Source organism: Nomascus leucogenys, chromosome 24 (genome assembly GCF_006542625.1).
Source record: "Nomascus leucogenys isolate Asia chromosome 24, Asia_NLE_v1, whole genome shotgun sequence".
NCBI lineage: Eukaryota > Metazoa > Chordata > Mammalia > Primates > Hylobatidae > Nomascus > Nomascus leucogenys.
Window position 1 is genome coordinate 12,500,543 of NC_044404.1, and position 13,672 is coordinate 12,514,214.

At 55.3% G+C, this 13,672-nt stretch overlaps 1 protein-coding gene across 1 annotated transcript in view; it reads left to right on the top strand.

Annotated features, from left to right (window-relative positions):
- Positions 1-13,672, top strand: part of DRAXIN (dorsal inhibitory axon guidance protein) — a 28,626-nt gene that overhangs the window by 9,666 nt on the left and 5,288 nt on the right. Inside the window, exons 2-6 of the mRNA XM_030805178.1 lie at positions 4,812-5,272; positions 7,864-8,054; positions 10,445-10,559; positions 10,989-11,078; positions 13,494-13,583. Coding sequence (XP_030661038.1) covers positions 4,822-5,272; positions 7,864-8,054; positions 10,445-10,559; positions 10,989-11,078; positions 13,494-13,583 — 937 coding nt within the window. The 5' untranslated portion in view covers positions 4,812-4,821. The remainder of the gene's footprint in view (positions 1-4,811; positions 5,273-7,863; positions 8,055-10,444; positions 10,560-10,988; positions 11,079-13,493; positions 13,584-13,672) is intronic.

A 13,672-nucleotide genomic window follows, 5' to 3' on the forward strand; every position in this document is an offset into this window, starting at 1 on the left:
TCTCGGTTTCGTCATTTTAAAACCATGGATGGAAAAGTCTCCCTGATGTACAGTGCAGTTGAGAGGAAAAATGAGATGTGGATGAAAGAAAGAAATGCGGAAAGGCCTGGGCTTCACAGCTGCTCGGGGACAGCAGCTCCTACAATTACGATTGCTTTTGTTTTAATTTGTTTTGTTTTTAATGATTCGCTATCAGACCTCAGTTGTGAAAGGGGCCGGCTCTGGGTTGTGGATGTTCCTGCCATCCCTCAGCAACTCTGGTCCAGGGCCACTCCGGCCTGCTGACTGTGCCCGGCTGGGAGGAGCAAACCGAGGGCCAGAAGCGCAGGCTTCGTGAGCAACCCGGGCCGGGGCAGAACCGCCCCGGGCTGCGGGGAGGCGGAGGGGGGCTGCCTCCTCCTTCCGCCTGGTTGCCTGGTGCTTTGTGACACAGCCTCCAGCTGGCTTTCAGAGTGACAGAAATGGATTGGAGCCCTTGGTCGCTGTGGATCCTTGGCACGACTTCTGTAGCAGTCCACATTTCCTCGGGGGCTTCCTGCCAGGCTGGCATCTCAGTTGCTGGGCTGTGCCAAGAGCTGTGTACAAATCCTTGGGGTTGGAGAGAGGGGCCCGTGCAGTCTTCCCCCAGCCCCTCCTCCAGCTGACACACACTCTTGCACACACTCCACATCCATGCTCACAACACACATGCTCTCACACACGAGTTCACACACATGCTCACACTCACACATACGTACATGCCCACACACATGTTCACGCTCACACATGCTGACAACACACACACTCACATGCTCACACACACACATGCACATACACACCCACACATATTCACACTCACATGCTCACAGCACACACACATATGCTCACACACATGCTAACACTCCCACACATGCACTCACAACACACACACCTACACACCCACACATTCACGCTTACACATGATCACAACACACACTCACACATGTTCACACACATGCTAACACTCCTACACACTCACAACACACACACCTACACACCCACACATATTCATGCTCACACATGATCATAGTATACACACACATATGCTCACACATGCTCCACACACACACATTCTCACACATGTTCACACACACATGCTAACACTCCCACACACTCACAACACACATACACACCTACACACCCATACATATTCACATGATCATAGTACACACACACACATGCTCACACATGCTCCACACACACATCATGCTCACACATACATGCCAGATGCTCGCACACACACACACTCACACATCCTGGGGATTTATTTATGATCTTCTGCCGAGGCATAAATTTTTTTTTTTTGTTTTGAGTCTCTCTCTGTCGCCCAGGTTGGAGTGCAGAGGCACAATCTTGGCTCACTGCAACTTCCGCCTCCAGGTTTCAAGCAATTCTCCTGCCTCAGCCCCCTGAGTAGCTGGGATTACAGGCGCATGCCATCATGCACGTCTAATTTTTGTATTTTTAGTAGAGGCGGGGTTTCACCATGTTGGCCAGGCTGGCCTCGAACTCCTGACCTCAGGTGATCCGCCCACCTCGGCCTCCAAAGTGCTGGGATTACAGGCGTGAGCAACTGTGCCCGGCCTGATACATAAATTGGATTGTGCTCAATCCACTTCTGTTCTGATCCATGGCTACTGGCGCCTATTATGTGCAGGGCCCTGGAGGTGCCGCAGAGCAGAAGGGAGACCGGGCAGAGTCCTTTATGAGCTTCCAGTCTAGCCAGGGGCTTTAAAAAACCTGACGATCCCAGCACAAAATGACACACGAGGTCTTCAAGAGCAGGACAAAGGCATGTGGGAGCACCAAGCGGAGAGCACATGGAGTCAGAGGACTGAACAAGGCTTCCTGGAGGAAGGGACATTTGGGTTGAGTCCCAAAGGATGGGCAGGACATGGACGGAGAGAGATGAGGGAGGAGGGGAGAGGTTCCAGGCAGAGGGGACAGGTGAAGTGAGAACGGAGAGCCAGAAAGCGGGGGTGTGTTTGGGGCCCAGGGAGCAGTCTCTGTTGCCTGTGAAGGGGAGAAAGTTGAAGTTGGAGCTGCAAAGCTTGGTTGGGGCCACATTACACAAGGTCTTCGGTGCCAAAATAAGGAGTCTGTGGTTACGTGGGAAGGCAATAGGGAGCAATAGACAGTTTTGAGCAGATAAGGGTCACAACCCGAGCAGCCATACCACCAGTATATGCTGGGTCTGGGGAGAGGATGGATCCCCCTTGGGTGCACTCCCATGGGTGCTCTGGCACTGTGCACTGAAATCCCACTTCCTCTGTCCCAGGCTGGCTGCGTGGGTGATATGTGGTGCTTGAAGGGTGGGAGGGAACAAAGATGGCATTCAGACTGGGGTTCCACTGGCCCTGAAGCAGGATGGGTACCGTGAATGGACTCAGAGCCAAGTAGGGTCTTGGCAACGGAGCTTGGGAAGGTGGCAGTCTGGGTGGGACCATGCTGCTTGGGGGTGTTGGAGTGGGGCAGGAGTGGGAGTTCATCTCCTGGCTGTGCAGGGGAGGAGCTGTCCTCCAAGACCAGCACCTAGGCTGGTCACCAGGCTGAGAGGCTGGCTGTGAGGTTTACTGACAGCCTTGTGTGTCCCCGGGGACAGCAGGCTAGCTGAGAAGCTGCCCACCTCTCTGCCAAGTCTTTTCTGCTCTCTTGCCCGCAATGTCTGGGTTTTCTACCTCATTCCCCTCAACCCCCAGGACAAGGAGGAGGCGGGGATTCCTTTCGTTGGCCAACGTCCCAAAGCTTCCCTGTCCCTGGGATGCTCTTTGGGCTTCTCCCAGGCTGTCATGTACCTGCAGGACAGAAAGGCAGGGCTGGGTCTCAGGCATGGACGAGATCCCATATGCGCTTGGCCTTTCCAGTCACAAGGAGAGCAGGGGGCGAAGTCTGGCAGTGGTCAGGCTAAACGCCAGCCCAGAGAGCAGCCCCGATCCACTGGCCCCGAAGCAGGATTGAGGTTCTCTCTGCGCCTAACAATGCTTGAGTGACAGGCCTTTAAAATGGGCCCCTCCTCCCCCTGGGCTGCCTCAGGAACCAGGGACACAGGTACCACTTGCTGAGCTCTGGCCTCAAGAGCACTTGTTAGGGAAGGGCTGGAGGCAAGGCCAGTGGGACAGAGCCTTCCGTTGCTCGTGAAGTGACCAGGACAGTAGCAGGGACTGTGATGCAGGATCTGTGGCCTTAGGAATGGATGCAGGTGTGACGGGAGACAGGGTTGTCACAACAAGCCTGTCCCAGCGTCCCACGCACGTCACCAAGGCTCACCTAGAATCTTCAGCCGGATCCCCGGGATAGGGGACAAGATGGAAAGTGATGGCCACCTCCTTGTCTCCACCCACAGTTCTAGGAAGAGCCGAGCAGTGGGCAGTGGAGGCCAGGGCCCAGGATCCCAGGGGGCCAGGACATGCCAGGCTGGGATGGAGGCAGAACTGGGTGAATCCATCGCAGACCCTGCAAGGCTGGAGAAGGTGTTTCCCCCCTCCCCTCCCCGAGTGGGTGGTCAGGGCTTCGAGGGCACAGCAGTTTCCCTGCCCTACCACCCTCGCTCGGGGTCGGCTAAGGTGACACTGGGGTGGGCCAGCCAGCATGGGGGCCGCAGGGAGAGGCGCCGGGAAGCAGGGAAACATCACAGGCCCGCCAACCTTTTCTCAGCCCTGGGCAATTATATGGCCACAAATCACAAAGAAATGGTGGCGTAAGCACCCTTGCCAGCCTAGTGGAATACTCTGGCGGCCATAAAAATTCAATTAGCCTGGCTAACCTAGTGCCCAGCTCCAGGATACAGTGAGGTTGGTGCAATGGAGGGGGCTGTGTGGAGGAGCAGCTGTGGGTGGTGCACGGGAGCAGGAGGTCTCCAGAGTCAGACAGACGCCCCCACCATCCCCTGAGCTGCAGCTTCTCCCTCCAGTGTGGAGGGAGGGCACTGGGTCCCCTGAGGGGGCTGTCCTGAGGCTAGGGCGGGTTGGCTCAGTCTACCCTGCAGGGGTCAGAGCCAAGTCTGCAAAGGTGTTCCCAAAGCCCCTCCGCCAGGGGAAGGGACAGTGTCAGAACATTCTGGAGCCTCAGAGCTCATTGTGAGAGGAGAAGAAAAAGGCAGAGCTGGGCCATCCTGGGACAGCCTCATGGGGTTCAGGGGTGAGGGACAGGAATGACACAATGCCACTTAGTAGGTGTGACTTAACCTCTCTGAGCCTTAATTGCCACTTCAGAAAAATGGGGAAAATAACAGGAGCCATTTCAGAGAGCTGTTGAAAGGGCGAAGTGACATGAATTCACACAAAGCACTTAACGTGGGTCCTGCCGACAGCGTGCGCTCAAACGCTATTATTCCATTTGTATGGAATTAGGCACCGAGTCAAGTCTCAGGGGCCAGAGGCATATTTCTGAGCTCTGAGGGACTCAGTTCCCTTCTAGGGGACTTGGTAAGGGGCAGAGGTTTGTGCAGAGGAAGGAATTCTGGACTAATCTGGAACCTGGATGCTGCTGAAATGATTTAAGCTGGGGGTTCTCAGCCTCGGCACTGCTGTTTTTCTGGGCCGGATGATTCTTGGTTTGGGGGCCTGTCCTGTGCATTGTCAGGCGTTTAGCAGCATCCCCGGGCTCCAACCTCTACCTGCCAGTAGCACTCCCCAGTTTTGACAACTAAAATATGTCTTCAGGCATTGCCAAATGTCACCGGGAGCAAAATCCCCCTTTATGGCTGTTGAGAAAAACTGGGCTTTAATCATTTGAGTGAGAGGCAGCAGAGAGAGACCTGGGGCTGCGCATTCATGGAGTTGCTTTTCTTGCAGGGAGGAGCCAATGGCTGGGCCTGCCATCCACACTGCCCCCATGCTGTTCCTCGTCCTCCTGCTGCCCCTGGAGCTGAGCCTAGCAGGTGCCCTTGCACCTGGGACCCCTGCCCGGAACCTCCCTGAGAATCACATCGACCTCCCAGGCCCAGCACTGTGGACGCCTCAGGCCAGCCACCACCGCCGGCGGGGCCTGGGCAAGAAGGAGTGGGGCCCAGGCCTGCCCAGCCAGGCCCAGGATGGGGCTGTGGTCACCGCCACCAGGCAGGCCTCCAGGCTGCCAGAGGCTGAAGGGCTGCTGCCTGAGCAGAGTCCTGCAGGCCTGCTGCAGGACAAGGACCTGCTCCTGGGGCTGGCATTGCCCTACCCCGAGAAGGAGAACCGACCTTCAGGTTGGGAGAGGACCAGGAAACGCAGCAGGGAGCACAAGAGACGCAGGGACAGGTTGAGGCTGCACCGAGGTAGCTGGAGGGCTGCGAGGGGTGGGGATGGGGGTGATTCCTGCCATGGACTGAGGGGAGCAGGAGAGGATGCAGGGAAGGGTCAGGGGCATGAGGTCCAGAGGAGAGGAGAGGTCTCACTGAAGCCAGAGGGACCTGGTAAGGGGAGGAGGCTGGGAGAGGCCTGGGGTTGGGGCATGGGAAGAGGAGAGGGATGTGTTGCAATAGAATCTGTCTTATCGCGGCCGGGTGCGGTGGCTCACGCTTGTAATCCCAGCACTTTGGGAGGCCGAGGCGGGCAGATCACGAGATCAGGAGATCGAGACCACAGTGAAACCCCGTCTCTACTAAAAATACAAAAAATTAGCCGGGCGCGGTGGTGGGCGCCTGTAGTTCCAACTACTTGGGAGGCTGAGGCAGGAGAATGGCGTGAACCCAGGAGGCAGAGCTTGCAGTGAGCTGAGATCGCGCCACTGCACTCTAGCCTGGGCGACAGAGCGAGACTCTGTCTCAAAAATAATAATAATAATCTGTCTTATCAACAGATCATCCTCCTGAATCAGGAAGTTCTATCTTGTATCTGACCTAAATTTCTCCTACTTTAAGTTCTGAGTAGAAATGGAACAGTACAGGGCCCTCCAAGCACATTTCTTACTCGACTCTGATGCATCGGGTAGGGGCTAAGAGCCTAGACTCTGAAGCCAGGTCTGCCCGAGATCAGGTCCTGCCTCCACCACTCGGGTGTGGCCCTGGGCAAGTTCTCTTTCTGTGCCTCGGTTTTCCCCTCTGTAAAGCAAGGAGACTGGTCCCATCCCATCTACCCTCAGTGTCGTTACAGAGACTTGGTTAGTGGGGCGCTTGGAGCTCAGCTGGCAGGGCCACGAGCAGTCATTGTTCTGGTTAATCTCAGCCCCCTGCTGAGGCCAAATCAGTGTCCACCAACCTGGACACAGGTGACTCCAGGAGAGGCATCGCTTGCCTACCGCTCCTGCCTCTGCCCTGTTTGTCTCCGTGCTCCCCTAGCCCTTCACACCTTCCTTAACGTTTCCCCCACATCCCCTGGGAGCTAGCTAGCCCCCTGCTGGCCTGGGCTTCCCTCTCCCTGTGCCCATTCAGTCTCGTGCCCATTCAGTCTCGGGCCCATTCAGTCTCGGTGCAGACATGTCCCCTCAGCTCCAGTCAGGTGGCTCCTCCCAGCCTTGCCTGGCCCTAAGCCAGGGAACTTGGCTTCTAAGCTCTCCATGTGACCCAACTGCCTCTAGGGACATGCCGAGTGCCACAAACGCAGTGGTGACAGCGGGGTTCTTTGGCAGGAAGGCAATGGAGCCTCAACGCCCCTTCTCGTGCAAACAGCTGAGGCTGGCTTCCCTGAGAGGCCTGAGAACCCCCTAAGTGGGCAGAGGCCAGTCAGGGTCCCCCGGCTTTGACTTTCAGTCTCCCACTCCCGGGGTCACCTGTGTCAGCTTTCAGGGGAGGATGCTGGCACCTTTGAGGACAGCTAGAGGGCACGCGTGGGGTGTGGACCCGTCCTGCTGGGCTCCCGCTCCCCCAGCTCCAGGGCTGCAGCCAGGCCTCCTGGGAGAGTTGATATGGTGAGGAGGAGGTGGGGAACGGAGAAGGTTCGCGGGCTAGGCCCTGCTCTGCTAATGACTGGCTGTGAAACCTCAGGCCAGGCTGGGTGTGGTGGCTCACACCTGTAATCCCAGCACTTTGGAAAGCTGGGCAGTCAGATCACTTGAGATCAGGAGTTCGAGACCAACCTGGGCAACATGGAGAAACTCCATCTCTACCAAAAATACAAAAATTAGCCAAGTGTGGTGGCGCATGCCTGTAATCCCAGTTACTCAGGAGGCTGAGGTGGGAGAATCACTTGAACCCTGGAGGCAGAGGTTGCAGTGAGCCAAGATTGAGCCCCTGCACTCCAGCCCTGCCAGAGCTGAATCTAGGCCCTGCTACTCATGAGCTGTACATCCTTGGGCGAGTCACCTAACCTCTCTGTGCTTCAGTTTCCTTCCCTGTAGATGAGACTGAAGGAGCACCCACTTCCCAGAGTTCTTGCAGTAGTTAGATGAAATAATGCTTGTGACGCAGCTCATCTGGGACCCAGCACACAGTAGGTGCCCCATTAATGGGGTGATGACTAATTGTCACCACACAGGATGCACTCATTTGTGTGTGATAAGCAGTGATTCCCACCTCCCAGCTTCCTCAAAGGCCACTGCAATGATTCTCAGCCTCATGACATTTCTCCCTACTCAAACTTCACCTCCTCCAGGAAGCCTTCCACGGTTAATCCTACTAGTTCCTATTTGTTACACTTACATATCTGGCTGCGCCCAGCCAACCTGGACTTGGACTTGCTGGAATGTTGCTTTACAGGGAGAATCCTTGGACTGTCTCCCCAGTGACACGGCAAGTTCTTCCAAGGCATTTTCCTCTGAGTTCCCCTCCCCCTACCTCCCAAGAAGGGTAGGAAGCAGGAATAGGGGCTGAACCAAGGGCTTGTCACATGGTCCCTGCTGCCTCCTGCAGCATAAAACGTGGGTTTTACTGTAGACCGCCACGAGGTAGCAAGCAGATATAGCCCCTGTGCTCCCCACTCTGTGTCTCAGGCCGAGCCTTGGTCCGAGGTCCCAGCTCCCTGATGAAGAAGGCGGAGCTTTCCGAAGCCCAGGTGCTGGATGCAGCCATGGAGGAATCCTCCACTAGCCTGGCCCCCACCATGTTCTTCCTCACCACCTTTGAGGCAGCACCTGCCACAGAAGAGTCCCTGATCCTGCCTGTCACCTCCCTGCAGCCCCAGGTAAGGGGTCCCCAAACAGCCTCGTATCTGGAAGGGTCCTTGAGCCCATGTCATGGAAAGCCCTCTTAATACATGTAGGGAGACTGAGGCACGGGGGCAGGAGACCACAGAGCTTAGATTGAAACCAGATCTCCTGCTGCCCATCCAGTCTAGCTCCAGCCCTGGTGGGTGCTCCATCCTGACAAGGGGCTGCCACTGTCCAGGGCAAAGTGCTCCCAGGATCCCACTCTGGGGACAGCCAAGGAGGCAAGCGGCAGCTCAGCACGCTGGTGTCTGCATGGAGAGCACCAAGGCCTGGGGAGGAGCTTTCTGTGTACAGAGGAGCATGAAGGATAATAATGGTGATTTTTAAAACTATGTCGTCAAGACCCAGAATGAATAAGCATTAGCTAATACTTGGACCCATCTGCATCAGATCTTTAAAAAAGATATGTGGGCTGGGCGCAGTGGCTCACGCCTGTAATCCCAGCACTTAGGGAGGCGGAGGTGGGCAGATCATGAGGTCAGGAGTTCGAGACCAGCCTGGCCAACATAGTGAAACCCCATCTCTACTAAAAATACAAAAATTAGCTGAGCGTGCTGGCGCATGCCTGTAGTCCCAGATACTCGGGAGGCTGAGGCAGGAGAATCGCTTGAACCCGGGAGGCGGGGGCTGTAGCGAGCCAAGATTGCCCCACTGCACACCAGCCCGGGCGACAATGTGAGACTTTGTCTAAAAAAAATAAAATAAAAGATATGTGGGGCGGGCGCGTTGGCTCACACCTGTAATTCCAACACTTTAGAAGACCAAGGTACAAGGGTCACTTGAGCCCAGGAGTTTGAGATTATCCTGGGCAACATAGTGAGACCCTGTGTCTACAAAACTTTTTTTAAAAATTAGACAGACATGAGGTCATGTGCCTGTGGTCCCAGCTGCTCAGGAGGCTGAGGCGGGAGGATCCCTTGAACCCAGGAGGTCAGGGCTGCAGTGAGCCATGATTGCACCACTGCACTCCAGCCTGGGAGACAGAATGAGACCCTGTCTCAAGGAAAAAAAAAATGTGGAGAGAAAGTAAGCGAGCAAATGTGGCAAAAACACTACCCACTGGTGATTCTAGAAGAGGGGTATATAGGAGCTGACCGCATCATTCTTGCACCTCTTCTGTGGTTTTTAAAGGTTTTCAGGCCAAGCACGGTGGCTCATGCCTGTAATCCCAGCACTTTGGGAGGCCAAGGCGGGCAGATCACGAGGTCAGGAGATCGAGACCATCCTGGCTAACACGGTGAAACCCCATCCCTACTAAAAATACAAAAAAAAAAAAAAAATTAGCCGGGCATAGTGGCAGGCACCTGTAGTTCCAGCTACTTGGGAGGCTGAGGCAGAGAATTGCTTGAACCCGGGAGGCAGAGCTTGCAGTGAGCCACGATCCACGATCACACCACTGCACTCCAGCCTGGGCGACAGAGCGAGACTCCATCTCAAAAAAAAAAAAAAAAAAAAAAAAAAAGGTTTTCAAACTAAAATTATTTAAAAGGATCAATAATATATATGTATAAAAAAGAAATAGGCCAGGTGCAGTGGGTGGCTCACGCCTGTAATCCCAGCACTTTGGGAGACTGAGGCGGGTGGATCACTTGAGGTCAGGAGTTCGAGACCAGCCTGGCCAACATGGTGAACTCCCATCTCCACAAAAACACAAAAGAAATAAAGCTTTTTTAGCAGCAGATCTTTCTTATCCTTTTTTGGGGTCTTGCACCCCCTTGAGATTGGGATGAAAGCTGCGGACCGTTTCCCAGGAATACATGGTTATCCGTCTCATCATCCAAGGCTCCCTGCAGCCCAGCCTACAAGGTGCAGTTCCTGCCCATGCCCTAGTGCGTGCATAGGCCCGTGCGTAGATCCAGCTATTGCTGAGGACCTCTAGCCCTCTGCATTCCTGGGGCCACTGGCCCGGGCTGTGAGTGGGACTGAGCTCTGGTGTGGCCTCAGTGGTGCCGCGGAGAGCTGGTAACCTCTGCAGAGAGAGGAAGGGATGGGAAAGTCCACTGAGTGGCTAGGCTACTTCCAACTCCCTCCTTGTGGGCTTAAAGACCCCGGGCGAGCAAGGTTGCCTTCCCAGCCTGCGGGTGGTCTCTGCCCCTCCTCAGAGGGCCTGGTGGGTAACTCACCTGTGTGTGTCTGCATGGTCCTTCTTGAGTAATGGCTGCACAGGAAGGAAATTACCTAGTGGCCACTGGAACAGAAGCCTCCGGCGGCCATCTTTATGTCCTCAGGCTGAGACTCCAGGCTGCCCAGCAGAGGATGAGGTGGCCTCTGAGAAGCCTCTTTTTTGCCCTCTGGCCTTGGGACTCCACACTCCTGCTTCCATGGATTTGAAGGTTCCAACATCCCCCTTCTCCACTGTCTCCAGCAGGCACAGCCCAGGTCTGACGGGGAGGTGATGCCCACGCTGGACATGGCCTTGTTCGACTGGACCGATTATGAAGATTTAAAACCTGATGGTTGGCCCTCTGCAAAGAAGAAAGGTATGCCCACCTACCCCACCACCTTCCATGCCTGGGCGCCCTGCCCTCCTGCACCATCTGTTGATGTGGGGGCCCCAGTGAGCCCTGTCTGATCTTCAGATGTCCAAAGGTGGGATGTGGGGAGAGGCGGAACATGGAGCCTAACCTGGAAACACCACTTGGAATGGAGAATGCTGTCAAATGCTTATCACGTGCCACACGCTTCCATGTTTCCACTCACGTGACCCTGAGGGAAAATACCTGTGAGGTCCATAGTACTGTTGATCCCATTTTGGAGAAGAGAAAACTGAGGCAGAGACAGAGGGGTACAGTGCCTTGTCCAAGCCACGCTGTAGGGTGGTGGTATGGGCACTCCAACACCTGAGTCCCTGTGCTTAACCTCTGCTCTGCTGGGCCCCAGCTTCTGACGACAGATCTTCTTATCCCCAGAGAAACACCACGGTAAACTCTCCAGTGATGGTAACGAAACATCACCAGCCGAAGGGGAACCATGCGACCATCACCAAGACTGCCTGCCAGGTACCAGCCAGCACCCACATTCAAGGCGCCAGGCTGGGTGCTGGGAGGGAACCTGGGTGGGAGTGGGGGTTCCCACGTGTGCAGGACATGAGAATCCTTGACCCTTCATGGATGATAAATAATAACAACAGCTGCCACTTTCCTGAGAGTTGCTGTCAAACATCCATTCATTTAATACATTATTCACGGCCAGGCACGGTGGCTCACACCTGTAATCCCAGCACTATGGGAGGCGGAGGCGGGTGGACCACCTGAGGTCAGGAGTTTGAGACCATCCTGGCCAACATGGAGAAACCCCATCGCTACTAAAAATATAAAAATTATCCAGGCATGGTGGCACATGCCTGTAATCCCAGCTACTCGGGAGGATGAGGCAGCAGAATCAATCGCTTGAACCTGCGAGGCGGAGGTTGCAGTGAGCTGGGATCACGCCACTGCACTCCAGCCTGGGTGACAAGAGGGAAACTCCATCTCAAAAAAAATATATACATTAAAATATGTTACTCACAACAACACAGTTTTCAAGCCAGGTGATTGAGCCCCAGAGAGGCTGTCTTGCCCAAGGTCACACAGTTAAGAAGTGGCTCCAACCTGGCCTGGCTGGAAAGCCTCTTCACCACAGCCCCAAGCTGCCTTGAATCGGGATGATCCTGTCTTGCCCTCTTCCTCCTGACACTAGGCAGGGCTTAATGCTGTCCTTGTCCCATCAAATACTGCCGGGCATTCTGGAGATGCTTTTGGTGACATCCTCACTGTTCAGCAGCCGTCCCCATGGAGACAGTCTAAAAACAAGAAGCCGGATGTTGTAACTAATGTCCTAAACCCTGGGGGCCCTTGGGGGTCTGTTGGGCCTTCCAGGAAGCAGATACTGAGGTAAGTTAGAAGTGTGAGGCCGGGCCCAGTGGCTCACGCCTGTAATCCCAGCACTACGGGAGGCAGAGGCGAGAGGATCCCATGAGCCCAGGAGTTCAGGACCAGCCTGGGCAACACGGGAAGACCCCATCTCCAAAAATAGTAATAATTTTAAAAAATAACCAGGCTTGGCTGGGCGCAGTGGCTCACGCCTGTAATCCCAGCCCTTTGGGAGGCCGAGGCGGATGGATCACAAGGTCAGGAGTTCAAGACCAGCCTGGCCAAGAAAGTGAAACCCTGTCTCTACTAAAAATACAAAAATTAGCCGGGCGTGGTGGCAGGTGCCTGTAATCCCGGCTACTCAGGAGGCTGAGGCAAAGAATTGCTTGAACCTGGGAGGCGGAGGTTGCAGTGACCCGAAATCTCACCACTGCACTCTGACAGAGTGAGACTCTGTCTCAAAATAAAAAAAATACAAAAATAAAAAATTAACCAACCAGGCTTGGTGGTGTGTGCCCGTGGTTCCAGCTATTCAGGAGGCTAAGGCAGGAGGATCACTTGAGCCTCGGGGGTCAAGGCTGCAGTGAGATATGATCGCACCACTGTACTCCAGCTTGGGTGACAGAGCAAGACCCTGTCTCAACAAAACAAAACAAAAAGTGCAACAGATTTATTTTGGGGTGGGCTAGGGGTGGGAAACACTTGTGAATGATGAAAGGGGGAGGAAGCCAGATTGGATGGAGGAAGCTTCGGACATCATGCACCAGATGGGTGCTCCGGTGCAGAGGTGGCCTGTTAGACGAGGCCCGTGCTGAGCAGAAATGGCTGGGCCCCAGAACCCTCATGCCTGTCATTGGCAGGGGCTGCTGGGAACAGCCCGCCATGGGCCAAGGTGGCCCTGAAGCTGTACCAGCTGGAGGCCGCCAGCAAGCGCTTTCCCCAGGAGAGATCCAAGCGGCACACCTCCACGGCACCATGATGGTTAGATCAGTGACCAGAATATTCCACAAAACAAGCAACCAAACCAGCAATTAGCATCGTATAAGGCAAACCACCAGCTCCCTGACAGGCTGCTTCATTCCCAAACCATTGTTTTCACCCTGGGCGCAAAGAAAAGGCCCGCGTTTGGGCCGACTGGACAGTCGCTCTGGGAGCCGGCTCCATGGCAGGTGCCCAGGGCTTCAGTTTCCCCATCTGTCAAAAGAGAACATCGGTGTTGGGGATCCTGAGGCCCCTCCCAGCTCTGAGCTGACTCCACACCTGGCAGCCCCCAGCTGTTCTACTAGCTCTGTCTAGGAGGAGACCTCACACACCCTTCACTCTTCCCATGATCAATCAGTTGCTATCTGAGGCAGCTGGGGTCTCTGCCGCCGACCCTTGGGGGCCTCGGCCGTGACATCCCTCTGTGGTTCCACCCAGGAGCCTTGCACACCAGATGGCCCACCCCGCCAGGGCACGGCCTGCCACAGAGATGATGGATCTCTTGTCCAGTGGGACCGAGTGCAGGGCTGCAGGGAGGGGCGGCTCAGCTTGGCTGACTGCGTGTGCTCTCTGTGTTGGCAGGGACTTGCTGCGACCTGCGGGAGCATCTCTGCACACCCCACAACCGAGGCCTCAACAACAAATGCTTCGATGACTGCATGTGTGTGGAAGGTGGGTCCAGACTCCTTTGCGGGGGGCTCCCCATGCTCTGAGAACCACAAAGCCTCCCTTTCTCGAAGCTGGTTCTGCACTGAGTGGGG